Genomic DNA, 24,926 nt, shown 5'->3' with positions numbered 1-24,926 from the left:
CGGGACTTCTTCTTCTTTCTATTTTTGGGCAAGTAACATTCTTGCCGCTGTAGTCGTGTACATCAATAAATTTCTATACAGTTTGGGTAGTTCTGTCCATATATATATATATATATATATGCTTTCGTAGATTTTCACGGGTACAGGAATGCAGGTTTTGGTGTCCTCGGGTGTCTTCCCGTGTAAAAGTTGGGGTGTCTGTTCCAGCTCTGTTCCAGTAACAAGAAGCCGAAAGCACCAGCCTGAAGATGACGAGTGAGACCTCGTCGAAACGTCGCCTAGACACCCCAACTTTTACACGGGAAGACACCCGAGGACACCAAAACCTGCATATATATATATATATATATATATATATATATATATATATATATACTTACAGACATTATTTTATTATTTTATTTCATTTTATTTATTGATTTTCCACTTTTAACCATTTTATAACATCGTAATATAACATCATTATATCATTCGCCCTACCAAGCTCTCAACCTCCCTCCCTCCGTCTTTCTGGTTTTCTTATATCGCATTTTTATTTCCACACATTTTTTACATCTCCATTCTACATCTGTCTTATATTATTAAACACTTTAATCACCAACAGAATGTCCCTTCTTTGAAACGCTGTGAGTTTTATTTCAGTCCTGCTAGTGTCTTTATACTGTATGTGTACAATGATTCTCTATATATAATAAAAATTTACTCCATTCTCTCTGGAACACTTGGTCGCTCTGGTTCCAGATTCTTCATTCATTCATTCATTCTCATTCAATCAATCAATCAATCAATCAATCAATCATTCACTCAATAGCACCTTCAACCATTGACTTATACTTTTCTGTCTGGACAGTGTCCTCCTGTGATGCTTACCCAACACCGTCACATTAGTGCCATCTGTAGGGGCACACCTGGGCTATGGCACAGATGTGAGGGTCCTCTATTCCAGTAGTCCCCAAAGTGTGTGGGGGTAGCACCCCCTAGTGGGCGGAGTGATTCCCTAATGGAGATTCACCACTATGGCTCACAGTGGAATCAAGGGGCTCTCGTGCCAACAGGCACCAGAAAGAGGCAAGGCAGATCCTTGCGGGGTTGGGTGTGAAATAAAAAACAAATAAAGTCTTATATAAAAGATTCATATCTGCATATATAAACCACATGTCTGAAACCCCACAGAAAAAGTCCTGAAACCATTTTATCCCTCACAAATTGACATCATTAGATCCCTTAAAGGTAAAGGTAAAGGTACCCCTGCCCGTACGGGCCAGTCTTGACAGACTCTGGGGTTGTGCGCCCATCTCACTTAAGAGGCCAGGGGCCAGCGCTGTCCGGAGACACTTCCGGGTCACGTGGCCAGCGTGACATCGCTGCTCTGGCGAGCCAGAGCCGCACACGGAAACGCCGTTTACCTTCCCGCTGGTAAGCGGTCCCTATTTATCTACTTGCACCCAGAGGTGCTTTCGAACTGCTAGGTTGGCAGGCGCTGGGACCGAGCAGCGGGAGCGCACCCCGCCGCAGGGATTTGAACCGCCGACCTTTCGATCGGCAAGTCCTAGGCGCTGAGGCTTTAACCCACAGCACCACCTGCGTCCCTTAGATCTATCCAATTACCGCCCGGTCTCGAATCTTCCATTCCTGGGTAAGGTGATTGAGAGAGCGGTTGCTGAACAGCTTGGTAGGTTTCTGGATGAAACATCTGCTCTGGATCCATTCCAATCCGGCTTCCGCGCTGGTCATGGGACCGAGACGGCTCTGGTCGCCCTAACAGATGATCTCCGCAGGCAGCTGGATCGAGGCGGGTCGGGGCTGCTGATTCTTCTAGACCTGTCAGCAGCCTTCGACATGGTCGATCATGAACTCCTGGACCACCGCCTTGCCGACATGGGGATTCAGGGCACAGTCCTTCAATGGCTGCGCTCGTTTCTCTCTGGTCGGGGACAGAGGGTGGCGCTCGGAGGGAAATTGTCATCCCGCCACTCCTTGGTGTGTGGAGTGCCTCAGGGTGCGATTCTCTCCCCGATGCTTTTTAACATCTTTATGCGCCCCCTCGCCCAGCTTGTCCGGAGTTTTGGGCTGGGCTGCCATCAGTATGCTGATGACACCCAAGTCTATCTGTTGATGGACGGCCATCCTGACTCGGCCCCAGACGCACTGACCAGATGTCTGGAAGCTGTGGCTGGATGGTTACGTGGGAGCCGGTTGAAGTTAAATCCTTCGAAGACAGAGGTCCTCTGGCTGGGGCGGGACCATATGGGATTGAGGGGGCAACTCCCATCTCTTGCGGGGGTGCAATTAGTGCCAGCACCGTCCGTTAAGAGTTTGGGTGTAATCTTTGATACCTCCCTCTCCATGGAGGCGCAGATTGCAGCTATAACAAAGGCGGCATTTTTTCATCTCCGCCAAGCTAAGCAGTTGGTCCCTTACCTCTCTCGCCCTGACCTAGCCACTGTGATCCATGCGACGGTCACCTCCAGACTGGATTATTGTAACTCGCTCTACATGGGGCTGCCCTTGAGACTGACCCAGAAACTCCAGCGGGTGCAGAATGCCGCGGCGAGACTCCTTATGGGGTCTTCGCTGCGAGATCACATTCATCCGGTGCTATACCAGCTGCACTGGCTCCCGGTGGAGTACAGGATCAGGTTTAAGGTGCTGGTTTTAACCTTTAAAGCCCTATACGGCCTAGGACCCTCGTACCTACGGGACCGCCTCTCCTGGTATGCCCCACAGAGAAACCTACGGTCTGCAAATAATAACATCCTCAAGGTCCCAGGCCTCAGAGAGGTTAGGCTGGCCTCAACTAGAGCCAGGGCCTTCTCGGCTGCGGCTCCAATCTGGTGGAACGCTCTGTCCCAAGAGACTAGGGCCCTGCGGGACCTGACATCCTTCCGCAGGGCCTGCAAGACAGAGTTGTTCCACCAGGCCTTTGGTCAGGGCGCAGCCTGACTCCCTCCTCTGGCAACCTGCATAGAATCTTGCTTAATTAGTTGCCATTAATTCGATTTTAATTGATTTTTATAATGAAATATTTTTAGAATGTGTGAATATCTGATACTTTGATTGTTTGATTGTTGTTAGCCGCCCTGAGCCCGGCTTCGGCTGGGGAGGGCGGGATATAAATAAAATTTATTATTATTATTATTATTATTATCAAATATTTCTCTGCAAGGAAAATGGAAAAGCCTCCCCATTGTCTTTTCCTTCACAAATCCTGTCTTAAGAGTATGTCTGTCTGTGTATGAATAGGGTGTGAGCCTGTGACCTGGCTCAGGAACTAAGTATTTATCAGTACAAAAGACTGGCCAGGCTCCCCAGGGTATCCAATCAAGTGACCATTAACAGGTAACCTGCCAGACAGGAGATAAACAACACACTCAAATTTCTGTTGTAGACTGCCTTTTCTGTGATGTAGGTATGATGTGTCTGGGGGTGGTCTTGGACTCCAAGGCAGGCAATTTAAAATGTCTATATAAAGGCAGGCACACCTTTGCTTGGGGTCCTCCTCCTTTTCTGCGTGTGAGGGGAGCACCCTGTTGCAACAGTTCAATAAAGATCAGGCTTACTAGCTGCTTTGCTTCTCAATATTCTCTGGTTGGCCTCTGTTATTTTATCCGACTGACGGAGAACCTGCAAAGGACTCTATAAGGGCTCTTGTGTCCCCCATAACGGAATAAGGGGAGATTTTTGTTGATTACAGGTGTCATCCTGACAAGAGCCCCGCTACTCACCTCACAGCGGCAGGTCCAGCACGGCTCGGGGCTCCAGTTCTCCCCTTCCTTCCGGCCGTCAGCACAGCCTGCAAAGTGGGGGGGGGGGGAGAAGGTCAGCACTGAAGAGAAACTGCACCTGTTGAACTTCTTCCTGTGGCAAAGCTGTCAGCAATGATGGAATCATAGGATCACAGTTGGGGGGGACCTCCAGGGTCATCTAGTCCAACCTGCTGCAATTCAGGAATCTCATGCATGACAGATGGCTTTCCAAACTCTCCATGGAAGGAGAACCCACAACCTGCCAAGGGAAACCGTTCCCCTGTCAAACGGCTCTTCCTGTCAGAAAGTTTTCTCCAGATGTTTAGTTGGAATCTCTTGGAACTTGAAGCCTTCTGACGGTTCCCTCCCTGCGAGAAGTGAAGTTGCAGGGAACCAGGCAGAGGGCCTTCTCGGTGGTGGCTCCCTCTCTGTGGAACGCCCTCCCATCAAATCTCAAGCCAATAAACAACTATTTTACTTTTAAAAGACAACTGAAGGCGGCCCTGTTTAGGGAAGCTTTTAATGTCTGACCCTGTAATGTTTTTAATATTCGGTTGGAAGCCGCCCAGAGTGGCTGGGAAAACCCAGCCAGATGGGTGGGGTAATAATAATAATAATAATAATAATAATAATAATAATAATAATAATAGGATAACCGGGCCTTCAAAGAAGATTGGAAACTTTTTACAGACTATTTAAAAATCAAACAAAATGATTTGGACTCCGTGGCAGGTTTTGAATAAACACCCACAAATTTATTAAGGACAGATGACGCAATGATATGTACAGTTTTTTAGATGCAGAGAACAATACGTGCAAACAGGTCAGAGAAGGGAGCGGAGGGAAATCTTGGGTTGGGTGGGGAGAGGGAGGAATGGGGGGGGGATAATAGGGGAAAAAATAAATGTAACTGAGTATTTGAATAATTTGTTTGGTTGAAATTCTTTAATAAAAATATATAACAACAACAACAACCCAAGTTGCGTGTAGGGACACGGGTGGCGCTGTGGGTTAAACTAGTGAGCCTAGGACTTGCCAATCAGAAGGTTGGCGGTTCGAATCCCCGTGACGGGGTGAGCTCCCATTGCTCGGTCCCTGCTCCTGCCAAATTAGCAGTTCGAAAGCACGTCAAAGTGCAAGTAGATAAATAGGTACTGCTCCGGCGGAAGGTAAACGGTGTTTCCGTGCGCTGCTCTGGTTCGCCAGAAGCGGCTTAGTTATGCTGGCCACATGACCTGGTAGCTGTACGCCGGCTCCCTTGGCCAATAAAGCGAGATGAGCGCCGCAACCCCAGAGTCGGTCACAACTGGACCTAATGGTCAGGGGTCCCTTTACCTTTACCTTTACAGCTCTGTGTAATAATAACCCAACCCCTTGCACGTACTCACCCAGACAGCGAGGTCGGTCGTGGCGCAGTGAGCACTCTGCTTTGCCATGTGCACACACGCAAGTGGTGCACAGATCTCGATCCCAGGAAGCGCCGTCCTCATAGCGCTGCCCTTCCCAGAGGCACGCTGGTCGCCGACACTCGCAGTCCTCCAGGGACTTCACGCGGCCCAGCAGGTCCGAATTCTGGGGAGGGAAAGATGGGGGACACTGCGGGTGACTCGAGGGGTTACTCTAGATCCTAACAGGGGAGGAGGAGGTCCAAAGAACAAGGGTCTGTTCCCGCCCCCCATGAAAGAATCGCATTTGATATTCAGGGTAGAACCCGCTATTACGGAAATCGCCCTTCGCATCTGCGCACAACACCAAATTGCGCCATGCACCTGCTCAGAAATGGCTCTTCAGATTGCGCTGTTTTCATATTGCGAATGGGCCTCCGGAATGGATCCCATTCACAATCAGAGGTACCACTGTATTTGCAGTGCCTGTTTTTTATTTATTTATTTACCGTATTTTTCGCTCTATAGGATGCACCCAACCATAGGACGCACCTTGTTTTAGAGGGGAGAACAAGAGGAAAAAATCTCCCCCTCTCTGCTCAGCGCCCCTTCAGTGAAGCAGCAGGAGAAACAGAGCCCCTTCCATTTCTCCTCCCGCTTAGCTGAAGGGGCGTTGCGCCTTAGCTGAAGGGGCACCTACCTTTCAGCGAAAACAACGCGAAGCCTCCGGAGCACAGCGGGAGCGCTCCCACTGTGCTTCGGAGGCTTTGCGTTGCTATCGCTGAAGCCAAGGAGCCTGCATTCGCTCCATAAGACACACACACATTTCCCCTTCATTTTTGGAGGGGGAAATGTGCGTCTTATAGAGCAAAAAATACGGTATTAAAGATTTTCTTGATTTACAAAAGTGTGTGCAATGTCTCTCGTATTTTTTTCCCATGTAACATTTTTACAAATCAGTTTCATTTGTTGATACATTAGGAAGAAAAGGGGGGAAGTGGTGAACGGGGGTGGGTGGGTGCCTGATGTATTTGTGGTTATTTATGGTTACTTAAGGCAGCTATCTTATCTTTAAGCAGCTTTCCTATCTTCAAAAGACATCTGAAGGCAGCCCTGTTCAGGGAAGTTTTTAATATTTAACGCTGTACTGTTTTTAACACTTGTCTGGGAGCCGCCCAGAGTGGCTGGGGAAACTCAGCCAGAGGGGTGGGGTATAAATAAATTATTATTATTATTATTATTATTATTATTATTATTATTATTATTACTGTTGCTTTTCTTATTGTTCCCTTTGTGAATGATGCCATGGCCTTTGGCTAGCACAATAAAGTTTATGATGATGGTGGTGATGATGATGATGAATGGACATATGGCAAAAATGCTGCTGTCACAAGATTCCTGTGGAGCCGGGGTTAGACTAGATGACCGCTGGGTCCCCCTCCCGAACTCTAAAATTCTGCATGGTGGGATCTGAGCTTCCCTCACCTGCTCTTTTACCATGTCCAGCATCGTCCCCAGCCCGTCCACCAGCTCCTCCAGCCGCCGTATCCTCTCCTCTGCGCTGGCTGCGCTGGATCTCGCTGGTCCCGGCGGCGGAAAGTCGGACTCACTGGGCTCCCGCTGGTAGTGGCGGATGTCCATCAAGGCCGGTGGCTCAAGGGGTGGTGGAGAATCCAGCTCAGGCAGGTGCTCGTCTGGTAGGTCCAGGTAGCGCTGCTCAGCGGTGGTGTAGGACAGAGGGAGGAGGTCTGGCTCTGCGGGTCAGCGAAAGGGAGAGAAAAGGAGCAACTGGAATGGGCAAAGGGGTGGAGTGACAGATGGATCTATTGCTTCTGCAAGGGTAACATTTGGTACCGGGGCCAGTGCCCAGGACCATGTGAATTAAATTAAACTGAAAACTGTGCTTTGAGTCCTCAGGATTGCAGATACAGTGGTACCTCAGGATGCGAACGGGATCCGTTCCGGAGCGCTGTTCGCATCCAGAAGCAAACATAACTAGCGATGGCATGTCTGCACACGTGCGCGCCGCTTTTCACTGCTTCTGCGCATGAGCGTGACGTCATTTTGAGCATCTGTGCATGCATGAGCAGCGAAACCCGGAAGTAATGAGGGTGAAAGAGGAGAGCGCAAAATATGGTCTGAAGCTCAACATCAAAAAACCCCAAAGATCATGGCCACTGGGCCCATCACCTCCTGGCAAATAGAAGGGGAAGAAATGGAGGCAGTGAAGAAATGGAGGCAGATGGTGACAGCAGTCACGAAATTAAAAGACGCCTGCTTCTTGGGAGAAAAGCAATGACAAAGCTAGACAGCATCTTAAAAAGCAGAGACATCACCTTGCCAACAAAGGTCTGTATAGTTCAAGCTATGGTTTTTCCAGTAGTGATGCATGGAAGTGAGAGCTGGACCATAAAGAAGGCAGATCGCCAAAGAATTGATGCTTTTGAATTCTGGTGCTGGAGGAGACTCTGGAGAGTCCCATGGACTGCAAGAAGATCAAACCTCTCCATTCTGAAGGAAATCAGCCCTGAGTACTCACTGGAAGGACAGATCCTGAAGCTGAGGCTCCAAGACTTTGGCCACCTCATGAGAAGACTCCCTGGAAAAGACCCTGATGTTGGGAAAGATGGAGGGCACAAGGAGAAGGGGACGATAGAGGATGAGATGGTGGGACAGTGTTTTCGAAGCTACCAGCATGAGTTTGACCAAACTGGGGGAGGCAGTGGAAGACAGGAGGGCCTGGCGTGCTGTGGTCCATGGGATCACGAAGAGTTGGACTCGACTAAACGACTAAACAACAACAACAACCTTTTTTACAACACAATCCACACTCAGGCCCCCAGCTGTACCAGGACAAATCAGATAACATCTCGTCCTGACAACAGTCAAGATGTAATTGACTCACACCTCTAGAGACCTGTAAAGGTAAAGGGACCCCTGACCATTAGGTCCAGTTGTGGCCGACTCTGGGGTTGTGGCGCTCATCTCGCTTTATTGTCTGAGGGAGCCGGTGTACAGCTTCCGGGTTACATTGCCAGCATGACTAAGCCACTTCTGGCGAACCAGAGCAGCGCACGGAAACGCCGTTTACCTTCCCGCCGGAGTGATACCTATTTATCCACTTGCACTTTGACATGCTTTTGAACTGCTAGGTTGGCAGGAGCAGGGACCGAGAAACGGGAGCTCACCCCGTCACAGGGATTCGAACCGCTGAGCTTCTGATCGGCAAGTCCTAGGCTCTGTGGTTTAACCCACAGCGCCACCCGCGTCCCACTAGAGACAGGTAGCTTTACGTTTAAAGAGACCAAACACCAGTTCCCCAGAAGGCTACAGTTTTATCTCTCCCACAATGTCTCACTCCTGCGTGAACCAGAGTTTGACCATACCAGGATTTTCCAACTTCACTACAGCCCTCCTCCCCTGTGCCAGGTGTAATTTTATGAAGTGCCATACTGTTTCTTGGCTTTTCTCGAAGCTAAAAAGTCCCCAAATCTGCATCCCTTTGATTGCTTGCCTTGCCCTCCAAAACCTTAAATTAAAGGAAAAAGAACAAGAAAGAGAAAGCTGCTCATGCGGACTCCCGCTGCCCCTCCATCTCCGGTGGGACTCCAGCCCCCCCTCGCTGCCTGACCTCCATCTTGCGCACGGACCCCCTGAACCACCACCAGCAGCTTGGATCAGGGGGCACCCGGTGGGGTTGTGAAGCTTCGACCCCTCCCTCCCGGGGGCCCAGCGGGGGGTGTGCGTGTGGGCCCAGGCGCTGGGCAATTCCTCCTGCCCAGCTGACCCTTCCAGGGGGGCTGGAGGCCAGAAGCGCTTAATGAGCAGAAGGGGGCAAGTTGGGGGCAGCCAGAGCTGGAATGCTCATTAGATGCATGGATGGCTCAGGGCAGGCCTTGACAGCAGCTGGGAGGAGGTGGAAGGAGTGGGAGAGCGCAGGAATTGTGGCCAGAAAAAGGACGGAGAGGTCAGGAGGAGATGTAGGCAATGCACAGGGCAGGGATGGCCATAGGTGCCAACTCCCTGGGGTCCTGGGAGCCTGAGCACCCACAAAATTCTTAATAATAATAATAATAATAGAACGATGGGGGTGGAGATGCTCTTTTGGATATACTGGACTGAGGCTGTTTAGGGCTCTAAAGGTCAGCACCAACACACTGAATCATGCTTGGAAACGTCCTGGGAACCAACGTAGGTCTTTTGAGACTGGTGTTATATGGTCTCGGGGGCCACTCCCAGTCCCAGTCCCCAGTCTAGCTACTTCATTCCGGATTAGTTGCAGTTTCCGGGTCACCTTCAAAGGTAGCCCCATGTAGAGCGCATTGCAGTAGTCCAAGAAGGAGATAACCGGAGCATGCACCACTCTGGTGAGACAGTCTGCGGGCAGGGAGGGTCTCAGCCTGGGTACCAGATGGAGCTGGCAGACAGCTGCCCTGGACACAGGATTGACCTGCGCCTCCATGGACAGATGCGAGTCCAAAATGAGCACTGGTCCTTCAGGGACACAGTTGCCCCATTCAGGACCAGAGAGTCCTCCGCACCTGCCCACCTCCTGTCCCGCAAAAACAGTACTTCTGTCTTGTCAGGATTCAACCTCAATTTGTTAGCCGCCATCCATCCTCCAACTGCCTCCAGAATAGCATGCTGTGAACTTCAAATCGCTCTTCCAGATTTCCCTCCAGAGATTCAAATCTATATTACATCGTTACATCTCTAGCACTTATCTGATTCGGACTTTTTAGCATGTCTACTCCGAGTTAAAAACTTGTCCCTATCCCCATTCTCCTTGTTATGCATCACTTTGTAGACCTCAATCTGTTTCTGTCCTGCAAGTTAGGGCTCCCCCAGGAGACCTAAAAGATGAGGATGGATCTATTTGGGGCCTCCTATGCAAATTCACTACTTTGGTTTCCTCAAACCTTCTGGAAGAATTCCCCAAGTTGTCGACCCACGCTGCAAACCTGTTCATGCATGAGACCGGATCGCGTCATCGCCAACCCCACAAAGGCAGCTCTGACCTCTCCTTCTCAGCATGGAAATGGCATCGTTAATGTGAAAATTGCAAACGGGACCCAGAGATTTTTTTTAAAAAAAGTCGTACACAGAGAGCCTCCGTATTTCCTGGTGTATTTATGATCCGAGTGCCTCGGGGTAAATATAGCATCCATGGCTGCAAAGCCCTGATCTGATGTCTGCCTGTTCCCCAGAGAGGAAGTTATGTATCTAAGCTCAGGCTTCTCATCTGCCAGGGAAATATTAGGCAAATCGTTTAGTTAGAACAGCTGTTCTTCAGCTAATAACTCTGTAGCTGGGCTGGCTGCTGTTAGGCTTCCTGTAAAAAAGGAAGACCAAGGAAGACTGGCCAGAAAATGTTGCTTTCTGGCAGGGATGGGGGACCTGTATAGTAGTGACTGACGGGAATCGAACTGGCAAATGGCAAGGATATCTCTGGAGAGCCCCAGGTTCCTTGTCCCTGTGGAATGGAGTGCTCGTCTGCAGGGTTCCAGCTAGCCATGCCCTCTTAGAATAGTAGGGTTGGATGGGACCCTGAGGGACATCTAGTCCAACCCGCTGCGATGCAGGAATCTCAGCTAAATCATCTCTGACAGATGGCCATCCAGCCTCTGCTTAAAAACCTCCAAAGAAGGAGGAGAGTCCACCAGCTCCAGAGGGAGTTCGTTCCGCTGCTGAGCAGCTCTTACTGTCAGAAAGTTTTTCCGAATGTTCAGTCAGAATCTCCTTTCTTGCAACTTGAAGCCATGGGTTCGAGTCCAGCCCTCCAGAGCAGAAGAAAAACAAGCTTGCTCTCTCTTCCATGGGACAGCCCTCGAGATATTTGAAGATGGCTCTCATATCTCCTCTCAGTCTCCTCTTTTCCAGGCTAAACATACCCAGCACCTTCAACCGTTCCTCATCAGGCTTAGTTTCCAGACCCTTGATCATCTTGGTCGCCCTTCTCTGCACACCTGTCAGCTTCTCAACATCCTTAAATTGTGGTGCCCAGCACTGGACACAGGATTCCAGGTGTGGTCTGACCAACAGGGCCTTGCAGAGCCAGGCAGAGGCCCGGGCCAGGTAGATAATGTGCCCCCCTTTTTTACCCTGGGGATAACTGAAGTCTTATAAATGGGTAAAGGGGTAAAGGGGACCCCTGACCATTAGGTCCAGTCGTGACCCACTGTGGGGTTGCAGCGCTCATCTTGCTTTATTGGCCGAGGGAGCCGGCGTACAGCTTCCGGGTCATGTGGCCAGCATAACTAAGCCGCTTCTGGCGAACCAGAGCAGCGCACGGAAACTCCATTTACCTTCCCGCCGGAGCGGTACCTATTTATCTACTTGCACTTTGACATGCTTTCGAACTGCTAGGTTGGCAGGAGCAGGGACCGAGCAACGGGAGCTCACCCCGTTGCGGGGATTCGAACCGCCGACCTTCTGATCGGCAAGTCCTAGGCTCTGTGGTTTAACCCACAGCGCCACCCGCGTTCCTATAAATAAATAAGTATATAAATAATTTCTACTAAAGTTATGCTGACAAATAATTTTATTTCAAGGCTTGAGCCGTATCTGCATATAAAGACAAAATGGAAAATATAGATAAATATGCTGTCCAAGGTCCCCTTTGGAATCGGGGGCCCGGGCCAAGTGGCCCATATGGCCCCCCCTCTGTCTGGGCCTGCTGACCAAGGCAGAATGGAGCGGGACTATGACTTCCCTTGATCCAGACACTAGACTTCTGTTGATGCAGCCTAGAATAGTATTTACTTTTTTTGCTGCTGCATCACACTGTGGACGCATGTTCAGCTTGTGGTCCACTAAGACCCCCAGATCCTTTTCACACGTCCTGCTAGTGAGCCAGGTGTCCCCCAGCTCAAGTTTGTGCATTTCGTTCTTCTTGCCCAACTAAAACATCCCAAATGCTGCAGCTTTTGTTCACGGGAGATTCGCTCCACACACCACCTGATCGTTCGTTGTGCCCTTTCTTTATTTTCCCCCACCTCCACGATATCCTTTTGCAAAGCGTTGGGGCGACAGAGCTCTTTAAGAAACTCAACTTTCCGGCATGAGCTCGAACGCCGCTTGCAAAACAGCGACCTGTTTTTGTGCTCCTAGATGTTCAGATTCTACGGTCCTCCCTCGAGGATTTATGCCGCTCAACCTCATTTCTCAGAAACCTCGTACTCTTTGCCCCATGACCTCTTTGGGGCAGCGGTGGGAGGGGGGAATTAATAGGCCAATTACCTGAAAAGAGGCTTCTGAAGGGTCATCAGACTGAGCCTGCCAAAACATTTTGACCTTTGACTGCAGACTGGCAGTGGCTGCGGAGCTGGTGACAAGTTGAGTTCCTTTAAGCCCTGCTAAAATTCAGACGGCTTTGCGGGATTTCTGGTTTGAGCATTGTGTTCCAGAAGCTGCAGAGATCTGGGGGGGGGGGGAGGGTTTGACTTCCCCCTCCTCCTCCGTACATTTCCCAAGCGTTTGAGAAGCTGCCCCCTGGAGAAGGGCACTGGGGACCTCTGACGTCTTTGTCCAAACAGAGAAGGAAAGAAGGAAGGGCGCCTTGCAGGTGTCTAGAGGAGGGGAAATCACTGATTTATAGAGTTGGAATGCACCCAAAGGTCATCTAGTCCTACCCCATGAAATGCAGGAATCGCAGCTAAAGAATCCCATCTTAAAAACCTCCAGTGAGGGAGAGTTCCCCACCACCTTCTGCGGGCGTCAAATAAGCTCTTGCATCAAGCAAGTTCTTCCTAACGTTCAGATGGAATCTCCTTTCTTGCCCCCAGAGCCATGGGTTCGAGTCTTACCCTCCGGCACAGCAGAGAACAAGCTTCCTCCTTCTTCCAGGCCTTGAGATCTTGGAAGGTGGCTCTCCCATCTCCTCCCAGTCTCCTCTTTCCCAGACGAAACGTACCCAGCTCCTTCAACCGTTCCTCATCAGGCTTGATTTCCAGACCCTTGGTTGTTTTGATCGCCTCCCTCTTCCGCTCATCTTCCGGCTTGGATCACCTGCAGTGCCTCTTGGCCTAGCCTATCTCACAGGGTTGTTGTGGGAATAAAATGAGGAGGGCCATGTGCAGCACACCTTGAGCTCTTTGGAGGAGCTGGGTTCTCCCTCCAATGTCGGAGGGTGTAGGCATCTGAGATTGTAGCTGTGATTCCTGCATTGTGGGGGGTTGGTCTGGATGACCCCCGGGGTCCCTTCCAATGCAGGGAATTCCCAGTTGTTCGGAATTGCAGGAGGGCAAAGCGCTGCTGCTGCACCACCTGGGTCTTGCATGCCACATGTTAGCCATGCTGAAGGATTTTGGGTGACACTCGACCTGATCCTGCAGGATCCTGATGCTACCTTGAAACAAAGGACGGCAGTCTTGAGGGAAGGAGGCTCTCGACACAAAATATTTAAGAGTTGCAGGAAGGAGTGGGAGAGAGACAGAGAAAGCACAGAGGAGGCTGGATTCTGGACGCGGTGATAGCAGAGGTCTGGAGCAAGCACTAGGAAGAAAAATACTTGGCATTGACTACAAAGATTATGCATGGAAGTGAGAGCTGCACCATAAAGAAGGCCAATCGCTGAAGAATTGATGCTTTTGAATTATGGTGCTGGAGGAGAATCCTGAACATGGGGAGGGAACCTAAGGCCCGGGGGCCAGATCTGGCCCAATCGCCTTCTCAATCCAGCCAGCGGACGGTCCGGGAATCAGCGTGTTTTTACATGAATAGAAGGTGTGCTTTTATTTAAAATGCATCTCTGGGTTATTTGTGGGGCATAGGAATTTGTTCATTTCCCCCCCTTCAAAATATAGTCTGGCCTCCGTCAAGGTCTGAGGGACAGTGGACTGGCCCCCTGCTGAAAAAGTTTGCTGACCCCTGCTCTTGAGAGTCCCATGGACTGCAAGAAGATTAAACCTATCCATTCTTAGGGAAATCAGCCCTGAGTGCTCACTGGAAGGACAGATCCTGAAGCTGAGGCTCCAATACTTTGGCCACCTCATGAGAAGAGAAGACTCCCTGGAAAAGACCCTGATGTTGGGAAAGATGGAGGGCACAAGGAGAAGGGGACGACAGAGGACGAGATGGTGGGACAGTGTTCTCAAAGCTACCAGCATGAGTTTGACCAAACTGCAGGAGGCAGTGGAAGAAAGGAGGGCCTGGCGTGCTGTGGTCCAGGGGGTCACGAAGAAGCGGACACGACTAAACGACTAAACAACAACAACGAAGGTTCAGAAGCACAGATGTGCACGGGACCTGAGGTTTTGTGATACTTTAAATCCAGGGTCTTATCTGCTCAGCTGAGGGAAGACAACTTTATCCTTTGCAACGTGGAGAAAAATGGCAGCATTTTACACTTTTCAGTTGAGAGAGAAGGCAAGTTAAGAGGCGACACGATAAAAGGCCCCTGACCATTAGGTCCAGTCGTGACCCACTCTGGTGTTGCGGCGCTCATCTCTCTTTATTGGCCGAGGGAGCCGGCGTACAGCTTCTGGGTCATGTGGCCAGCATGACTAAGCCGCTTCTGGCGAACCAGAGCAATGCACAGAAATGCCATTTACCTTCCCGCCAGAGTGGTACCTATTTATCTACTTGCACTTTGATGTGATTTTGAACTGCTAGGTTGGCAGGAGCAGGGACCAAGCAACAGGAGCTCACCCCGTTGCGGGGATTCGAACTGTCGTCCTTCTGATCGGTAAGCCCTAGGCTCTGTGGTTTAACCCACAGCGCCACCCACGTCTCTTAGGTGATGCGATAAAAACTTATAAAATTACGCCTGGCATGCAGAAAGCGGTCGGTCCGGGGAAGTTCTCCTCCCTCTCTCCTAGCGCTATAATTGGGGGATCTCCAATGAAGCTGAGAGCTGGAAGATTCGATACAGATTAAAGGAATGGCGCAGGATGCTGTTAACCTGTGGAACTCCCTGCCACAGGCCTAGATGGTTTTAAAAGAGGGTGAGACAAATTTGCAGAGGAGGAGAGGGCTCTCTATGGCTCCTTGCCAGGATGGCTGCCCTCAACAATTGGAGGCTGCGATGCTTCTGGGTCCCAGTTGCTGGAAACCACCAGAGGGGAAAGGGCTGCTCAAATCCTGCTTGCGGTTTGCCCTTGGGGGGGGGGGACTCTGGTTGCCCACTGTGAAAACAGGATGCTGAGGAATTAAATTTACAGCATGTAATGTATTAAGGGGATGCGGGTGGCGCTGTGGGTTAAACCACAGAGCCTAGGACTTGCCGATCAGAAGGTCGGCGGTTCGTATCCCTGCGACGGGGTGAGCTCCCGTTGCTCTCTCCCAGCTCCTGCCAACCTAGCAGTTCGAAAGCACATCAAAGTTCAAGTAGATAAATAGGTACTACTCTGGCGGGAAGGTAAATGGCATTTCTGTGCTTTGCTCTGGTTCGCCAGAAGCGGCTTAGTCATGCTGGCCACATGACCCAGAAGCTGTACGCCGGCTCCCTCAGCCAGTAAAGCGAGATGAGTGCCACAACCCCAGAGTGGGTCACGACTGGACCTAATGGTCAGGGGTCCCTTTACCTTTACCTTTAATGTATTAAGAGAAAATTTGATGCTAATGATGTACAGATAGTATTTAACACCAGTGAAGCTAGCAAAAATGTATCATACTAATGATAATAAATGCTGGAAATGTAAGGAAAAAGAAGGAACCTTTTACCACATGTGGTGGACGTGCACCAAGGTAAAATACGTCTGGGAAAGGATTTATAATGAACTGAATAAAGTGTTGAAAAATACATTTATTAAGAAACCAGAAGCCTTTTACTTGGTATAGTGGGGGGTGAAATCCCCCAAAAGGATGTTACTTTTTTCTGTATGCCACAACAGCTGCGAGAATATTACTAGCGAAGAAAGAATTGGAAGAAACAAGATTTACCAGCTGTAGAAGAACGGCAGATGAAGATGATGGACTATATGCAAATTGCCGAACTGACCAGGAGTCTCTGAGACCAGAGAGAAGAGACGGTGGAAGAAGATAGGGAGAAGTTTAAAGAATATTTGAAAAAATATGTTAATATTTAAATCTTAGAACAGCTTTGGAAGTGGATATAGGCTGTAGGGTTAGGAGTAGAAGATAGTGTATTTTAAAATAGTATTATTTGTAAGTGATGAAATGTGAAGATTATTATGGTAAAAGTAAGTGTGATTTAAAAAAAGGTTAGAAATTATGATAAACGAGGCCGAATTGCTGCTATTAAGATGAATGTATTGCCAAAGATGTTGTTTTTGTTTCAAACATTGCAAATTGTGGACAAGACGGAGTGTTTCCGGAAGTGGCAGAGAGATATTTCTAAATTTGTCTGGCAGGGCAAAAAGCCCAGAATTAAGTTTAAGATATTAACTGATGCGAAAGAAAGAGGGGGCTTTGCCCTGCCAGACTTAAAACTGTACTATGAAGCCGCAGCTTTCTGCTGGCTAAAAGACTGGCTTCTTCTTGAAGACACTGATGTGTTGGATTTGGAAGGTTTTAACAATGCTTTTGGCTGGGATGCATATTTATGGTATGATAAAGTTAAGATCAATAAGGCCTTTAAGAACCATATTGTCAGGAAAGCAGTATTTAATGTCTGGACAAAATATAAAGACTTATTGGAAAACAAAACTCCGAGGTGGCTGTCCCCTTCTGGAAGCCAAGGCCCGAAAAAGACCCAATATGGAGGCCAAATGGCCAAAATATTGGGAAATATTAGAAAAAGACGGTGACAATTGGAAATTGCAGAGTTTGGAGAAAATGGAGGGTAAAGTGCGAGACTGGTTACATTACGCCCAGATTAAAGAAGTTTTTAAAAATGACAAAAAACTAGGGTTCCAGGTGGAGAAATCGAAGTTGGAGACAGAACTGTTAGAACCAAAGACTAAGGTACTATCAAGAATGTATAACTTGCTGTTAAAATGGAATACACAAGACGAACTGGTTAAATCTGCTATGATAAAGTGGGCACAGGATATTGGGCATAACATTATGTTTGAGGACTGGGAAAGGTTGTGGACCACTGGGCTGAACTTCACTGCATGTAATGCTCTGAAGGAAAATGTAATGAAAATGATATATAGATGGTACATGACCCCAGTTAAACTTGCCAAAATATACCATTCGTCTGATAATAAATGTTGGAAATGTAAGGAAAATGAAGGAACATTCTTTCACCTCTGGTGGACCTGCCCTAAAGTGAAGGCCTTCTGGGAAATGATATATAATGAGCTGCAAAAGGTATTTAAGTATACCTTCACCAAGAAACCAGAGGCCTTCCTCTTGGGTATTGTCGGCCAGGGGGTGTTAAAGAAGGACCGAACATTTTTAATGTATGCAACAACAGCAGCAAGGATACTCACTGCCAAAAATTGGAAGACTCAAGATCTACCCACACTGGAAGAATGGCAGATGCAGCTGATAGACTATATGCAACTGGCAGAGATGACCGGCAGAATCCGAGACCTGGGAGAAGAAAGGATGGAAGAAGACTGGAAGAAATTTAAAACTTATTTACAAAAATATTGTAATTTGATTGAATGTTAAGAAGGATGCTTGATCATAAATAATTGGCCACCACTAAACTAGATTGAAACTAGACGATAAGCGAGATAAAGGAAAAGACAAACCCTTTGGGGAAACTATCAGATTATATTTAAATGAGTGGATATAAGATTGTAAACAAGATGATAATTTTCTTGAAAAAATTTTTTTAACAATGTAAGTGGGAGCGGGAGATGTGAGGAAGTCCAAACGAGTTATGAAATTTTGTGTATGACATAAGCAATGTTGTTTGTTATTTATGTTTTTTTCTTATAAAAATTCTTAATAAATATTTATATATAAAAAAAAGAAATTATGATAAACGAAACTGCTAAAGATGAGGTAAAATGAAAATCAGATAGGGGGGACTTGGGGAAGCCCACCTAACAATGTTTAGAAAAAATAAGGATAAGATAAGAATTTGTTTGTATTGTTTATTTGTGTTATAAAATGAATAAAAAATTTTGAGGGGAGGGAGAAAGAAAACAGAAAACAGGATGTTGGACTCGATGGGCCATTGACCTGCGCTAGCAACCGCTTCTCATGTCCTTAACAGCTATAATACTTAGCGCAAAAAATAAATGGATCATTTGCAAAGCCCCAGAGAGATCTCTCCAACACGCCATTCGCTTGGCTCGGGAACAGAGAAAAACGTCAAGCCCCTTCGTCACCTCCCTCCAGACAGAACGCCCCCCACTCCTTTCCCACTCTATTCCAGATGTCAGCCCCACCTCTCCCAACAGCTGGAGCCCATCCAAGGCCCACAAATTGTACCCGCCCAGGACAGGGAACATCTGGCGCGGCTGATTCCTGCTCTTTGCACAGATGTTGAAGGCTTGACATGGCGAGAACGTTCCCAAAGTCAGCGGATTGCTTTGATGTCACGTTTCTTTGCTTCCGCCTTCCCACCAAGTCCATTCCGAGCGGATGAAGAATGATAAAATTGTAGAGATGGAAGGGATCACCCGCCCCGGGTCATCTAGTCCTACCCCTGCTGCAAGGCAGGAATCTCAGTTTAAAAACCACCTTTCGGTCTTCTCATTTCCAGGCTAAACATATCCAGATCCCAGATGTTCTGGACTACGAGTCCAAACGTGCTTCCACCAGCCACCATTTCATACAACTCTGTGCTGGACTGGGCTGAGTTTGAAATATACTCAGAGTCGAGAGTGGATTTCATGCTCTTTATTCAGCTCATAGTGGTGAGGAGGAATGGAAGTTCCCCCAGAATGTCTGCTTTATATACATTATTTACACAATGGGCCCCACGTGATTGGCTAATTCCGGGATTCACCCGTAGGCCAATCAGGTTGCGGATTCACTTCCACCTGGAGCTGGATTGGGTGGCTCCTGTGGACCAATCAGACTGCTGCATTCTGGATCCTATTGTTCTAGGACCAACCAGACTGCTGCATTCTGGACCCTATTGTTCTAGGACCAATCAGACTGCTGCATTCTGAACCCTATTGTTCTAGGACCAATCAGACTGCTGCATTCTGAACCCTATTGTTCTAGGACCAATCAGACTGCTGCATTCTGGATCCTATTGTTCTAGGACCCAATCAGGTTGCGGATTCACTTCCACCTGGAGCTGGATTGGGTGGCTCCTGTGGACCAATCAGACTGCGGCATTCTGGATCCTATTGTTCTAGGACCAATCAGACTGCTGCATTCTGAATCCTATTGTTCTAGGACCCAATCAGACTGCAGCAATCGGGATCCTATTGTTCTAGGACCCAATCAGACTGCTGCATTCTGGACCCTATTGTTCTAGGACCAACCAGACTGCTGCATTCTGGACCCTATTGTTCTAGGACCAATCAGACTGCTGCATTCTGAATCCTATTGTTCTAGGACCAATCAGACTGCTGCATTCTGGACCCTATTGTTCTAGGACCAATCAGACTGCTGCATTCTGAATCCTATTGTTCTAGGACCAATCAGACTGCTGCATTCTGAATCCTATTGTTCTAGGACCAATCAGACTGCAGCAATCGGGATCCTGTTGTTCTAGGACCAATCAGACTGCTGCATTCTGGATCCTATTGTTCTAGGACCAATCAGACTGCAGCAATCGGGATCCTGTTGTTCTAGGACCAATCAGACTGCTGCATTCTGGATCCTATTGTTCTAGGACCAATCAGACTGCTGCATTCTGGATCCTATTCAACTCAGTGCATAACAGTTCCCAAAGTCAGCGGGCCGCTTTGATGTCTCGCTATTTTGCTTCCCAGTTCTGTTACGTTTAGTTGGAGAGGATATTCCCAAAAAAGATGTTTATGTACACCACAAAGTCTGCAAGGATACTTCTGGCTTAGAAATGGAAACGATAGGAAGCTCCAACATTGGAGGAATGGGAGTGAGATGGTGGAATACGTAGACCTGGCAAAGCTGAGGGGGAGGATCCGGAATCAGCGCGACAAACTGTTTCAAAAGGACTGGAGCAAATTTATATCCTATATGAAAGAGCGTTGTAAACATCTGAAAATGTTAAGTTGAAATGTTTTGTAATGTGAATATAAGAAACTGATTTACATATAATTCAGGTGAAGTAAAAAAAGAAGATCGCAGGTAAAAAAGTGGTTATAGAAATGCTAAAAATCCAGTAAAGATATTTGGAAGTCAGAAAGTGGGAGGAGGGAAGGAGGTCGATGCTCAGTTTGAGCAAGGTTTCAGGTTACAGAATTACCGTATTTTTTTGCTCTATAAGACTCACTTTTCCCCTCCTAAAAAGTAAGGGGAAATGCGTGTGTGTCTTATGGAGCGAATGCAGGCTGCGCAGCTATCCCAGAAGACAGAACAGGAAGAGGGATCGCTGCTTTCACTGCGCAGCGATCCCTCTTGCTCTTCTGGCTTCTGAGATTCAGAATATTTTTATTCTTGTTTTCCTCCTCCAAAAACTAGGTGCGTCTTGTGGTCTGGTGCGTCTTATAGAGCGAAAAATACGGTGTGTAATAGAATGTGATCATGATAAATATGGAAAACTTAATAGAATTATTATTTTTTTAAAACTCCATTCCGAGTGGATGAAGAATGATAAAATTGTAGAGGTGGAAGGGATCACGGACCCCGGGTCATCTAGTCCAACCCCCCCTACAATGCAGGAATCTCAGTTTAAAAACCACCTTTCGGTCTTCTCATTTCCAAGCTAAACATACCCAGCTCCCGGATGTTCTGGACTATGAGTCCAGACGTGCTTCCATCAGCCACCATTTCATACAACTCTGTGCTGGACTGGGCTGATGGGAATTGTAGTCCAAAAGGCCTCAAGTGTGGCAGGTTGGGCAAGGGCATCTCAGCCAACGCCTGCGCAGAAAAAACGGGATGCCACCCAACACCCCCAGCTCTTACCTGGCAGGTTCTCGCAGTGCCAGGGACGGTGGGGGAAGCCACTGGGCGAAATCTCTGCTGTCTGCCAGTAGCCCTGCAAAATGAAAAGAAATAAAATAAAATAAAATGCCTTGTGGGGGTATGAATTGAGAAAGAAGTGGTTTTGTTAAAATCAAGCACCAGAATAATAGAACCTGTTTTGGGGAGACAGGAGGCGGGCAGGTGTGGAGGATTCCCTGGTCCTGAATGGGGTAACTGTGCCCCTGAAGGACCAGGTGTGCAGCCTGGGAGTCATTTTGGACTCACAGCTGTCCATGGAGGCGCAGGACAGTTCTGTGTCCAGGGCGGCTGTGTCCCAGCTCCATCTGGTACGCAGGATGAGACCCTTGCTCAGTGGCGTAGCGTGGGTTGTCAGCACCCGGGGCAAGGCAAGTAATTTGCACCCCCTAACCCGTGGATTTGCACCCCCTAACCCGTGGATTTCCGCCCCCTAACCCCCAGATGTTGCGCCCGGTGTGGCCGGACCCCCCTGCACCCCCCACGCTACGCCACTGCCCTTGCTGCCCGCAGACTGTCTCGCCAGAGTGGTGCATGCTCTGGTTATCTCTCGCTTGGATTACTGCAATGTGCTCTATGTAGGGCTACCTTTGAAGGTGACCCGGAAACTACAACTAATCCAGAATGTGGTAGCTAGAAGGTTGACTGGGAGCAACTGCCGAGACCATGTAACCCTGGTCTTGAAAGACCTGCACTGGCTCCCAGTACGTTTCCGAGCACAATTCAAAGTGTTGGTACTTTAAAGTCCTAAATGGCCTCGATCCAATATATCTGAAGGAGCATCTCCAACCCCATCATTCTGCCCAGACACTGAGGTCCAGCTCTGAGGGCCTTCTGGCAGTTCCCCCACAAGTTACAGGGAACCAGGTAGAGGGCCTTCTCGGTAGTGGCACCCACCCTGTGGAATGCCCTCCCACCAGATGTCAAAGAGAAAAACAACTACCAGACTTTTAGAAGACATCTGAAGGCAGCCCTGTTTAGGGAAGCTTTTAATGTTTAATAGGTTATTGCATTTTAGTGTTCTGTTGGAAGCCGCCCAGAGTGGCTGGGGAAACCCAGCCAGATGGGCGGGGTATAAATAATAAATGATGATGATGATGATGATGAAAACTTAATAAAAATATTAAGCAGATCCAGCAGAACTAGGAAACAGCTTTCACCCGGTTCGCAGGTACTGGCATTCGGGAGCATCGCGTTGCCAACTTACCAGGAACTTGCTGGCCTTGTCTCCTTCCAAACTGGCAAAGGTGACCTGCAGGTCCAGGGGCAGGATGAGGCTCAGCACCTCCTCGCCGCCGCCTTTCTCAAAGACGACGGGCTCCCGGCAGTCGACAAAGAGTGAGATGCGTTGTGGCTCCAGATGGAGGGCTAGCCGTACCCAGAGACCGTGGGCAAAGGGGTTGCTCCCGGGGAAGACCAAGGAGGCCGGCTCCATGTTGTGGACGGCACGGTAGTCGAGGTGCAGCCTGCCGGACCGGGCGCTGGACACCAGCTGCAGAAGGGGGCGCCCGTCCCGCTTGGTGGCGGCCGGCGAGACCAGGGAGATGAGGGTCCCTTCCGAGCTGCGGCTCTGGCGGGCCACAAAGTGGAATCCGAGGGCCGCTTGAACCGTGGACAGCAGGTAGACGGAATAGTCCCAGGGGAGAGTCAGGTGGGCCACTCGCTGGCGGAACTTCCAGGCCGGCACGCCCGGATCGGGACCCTTGGCCTTGGTGACCCCCACGACAGAGCGGGTGACGTTGAGGGCCTCCAGCAGGTCAATGACTGCAAAAATAAAGAGAGAGAGGGAGAGAGATGAGGTGGAGGAGGAAGATTTAATATCTATTTATCTATTCCTTTATTTTTCAAATCTATTTTATTAGATTTCCACAAATGCCGTATAAAATTCCAATACATGATCAAGTCCTGTATCCGTAAAGGAGCGTCTCCACCCCCATCATTCAGTCCAGACACTGAGGTCCAGCTCCGAGGGCTTTCTGGCGGTTCCCTCCCTGTGAGAAGTGAGGTTACAGGGAACCAGGCAGAGGGCCTTCTCGGTGGTGGCCCCTGCCCTGTGGAATGCCCTCCCATCAGATGTCAAGGAAATAAACAACTACCTGACGTGTAGAAGACATCTGAAGGCAGGCCTGTTTAGGGAAGTTTTTAAGGTCTGACGCTGTATTGTATTTAATATTTGGTTGGAAGCCGCCCAGAGTGGCTGGGGAAACCATTATTTATTATTTTTATTTATTATTATTTTTAAAATTATTTTTCCATCCCTTTTCCCGTGGTATTTCCCCTCCAACCCCTTTGCTGCACCCCGTCTTCCCTCTTTTCCTTCCCGATGGAAGGAGGTTAAATCCTGCAGGGCCCTGGTCTCCTGGGACAGAGCATTCCACCAGGTCGGAGCCATCACTGAGAAGGCCCTGGCCCTGGGGGAAGATAGTCTGACTTCCTCAGGGACCTCTAAACTATGGTTATTCATGGACCTTAAGGTCCTCTGCAGGGCAGACCAGGAGAGGCGGTCCCGTAGATAAAAGACAGTCCTTCTAACTCAACTGGCAGAGCACCAAACTCAGGGTCAAGGGTTTGAGTCCCACGTTTAGGCAAAAGATTTCTTCATTGCAGGAGGTGGGACTAGGTGAAACCTTGTGGTCCCTTCCAGCTCTCCAACTCTATGATTCTATCATTTGTGAAGCACGTCGTTAAACTGTGGAACTCACTCTTTCAGGAGGCAGTGAAGATCACCAAATTGGATGTCTTTGAAAGAGGATCAGAAGGGGCTACTCTGCTCAGAGGCAGCAATGCTTCTGACCACCAGATTTTGGAAGCCGCAAAAAAACCAGAAGCCCTTTTTGCCAGGTATTTTAGGCCAAGACATACCAAAAGAAACAAGGACTTTATATATGTATGCCACTGCAAGCAGCGAAAACGTTGACTGCACAAAATCAGAAGACTGGAGGAATACCAACTAAAGAACAACGGCAAGAGAAGTTGATGAACTATCCAGAACTGGCAACAAATGACAGATTAAGAGGAAAAGACAACAGCAACTTTGAAAAAGAATGGGAACAGTTTATATTATATTTGCAGAAACAAAGGAAGTCAATAGACTTGATGGCAGGATTCAAATAAACATTCACATTATTAGTACTAGAAAATGTTTAGAAAATAGTGAAATATTATACTGTACAGTCATACCTTCAGGTTGAGCATTTTCAGGCGACCCGAAAGTAACGGAGCACATTAATTCTGGGTTTTGCCGCTCACGCATGCGCAAACACTCAAAATGACGTCATGTGCTATGAAAATTATATACAGGTGGTACATGACCCCAGTCAAGCTTGCAAAGATATATCATTTGCCTGACAATAAATGTTGGAAGTGTAAAGAGGCTGAAGGAACATTCTTTCACCTTTGGTGGACGTGCCCTAGAGTGAAGGCTTTCTGGGAAATGATATATAACGAGTTGAAAAAGGTATTTAAGTACACCTTTCTTAAGAAACCAGAGGCCTTCCTCCTGGGCATTGTCGGCCAAAGTGTGCAAAAGAAGGATCAAACTTTTTTTATGTATGCCACAACAGCAGCAAGGATACTCATTGCTAAGGGCTGGAAAACTCAAGATTTGCCCACACTGGAAGAATGGCAGATGCAGCTGATGGACTATATGGAACTGAATGAGATGACCGGCAGAATCCGAAACCAGGGAGAAGAATTGGAGGAGGAGAACTGGAAGAAGTTTAAAGATTATCTACAAAAACATTGTAAACTGTATGAATGTTAAGAAAATTGTATGATCTGCAACATCAGGGCTCCAACAAAATAATACTTTATATCTGTAAAAGTTAATGTAATTGAAAAATAAGATAAATTGTGGATAAATGGTATTCTATAATTAACCTTTGACAAG

General features: G+C 48.2%; 1 protein-coding gene across 1 annotated transcript in view; it reads right to left on the bottom strand.

Moving 5' to 3' along the window:
• The window catches only part of KCP (kielin cysteine rich BMP regulator), a 114,708-nt gene that overhangs the window by 83,647 nt on the left and 6,135 nt on the right, over positions 1-24,926 (bottom strand). Inside the window, 5 exon segments of the mRNA XM_083699727.1 lie at positions 3,726-3,793; positions 5,135-5,318; positions 6,617-6,885; positions 21,002-21,074; positions 22,245-22,801. Of these exon segments, the coding sequence (XP_083555853.1) occupies positions 3,726-3,793; positions 5,135-5,318; positions 6,617-6,885; positions 21,002-21,074; positions 22,245-22,801 (1,151 nt within the window).

The sequence above is a fragment of the Podarcis gaigeae genome (assembly GCF_964106915.1).
Source record: "Podarcis gaigeae genome assembly, chromosome: 10".
NCBI lineage: Eukaryota > Metazoa > Chordata > Lepidosauria > Squamata > Lacertidae > Podarcis > Podarcis gaigeae.
Note: the sequence above shows the minus strand (reverse complement) of the source record. Positions and strands in the feature narration are given on the sequence as shown.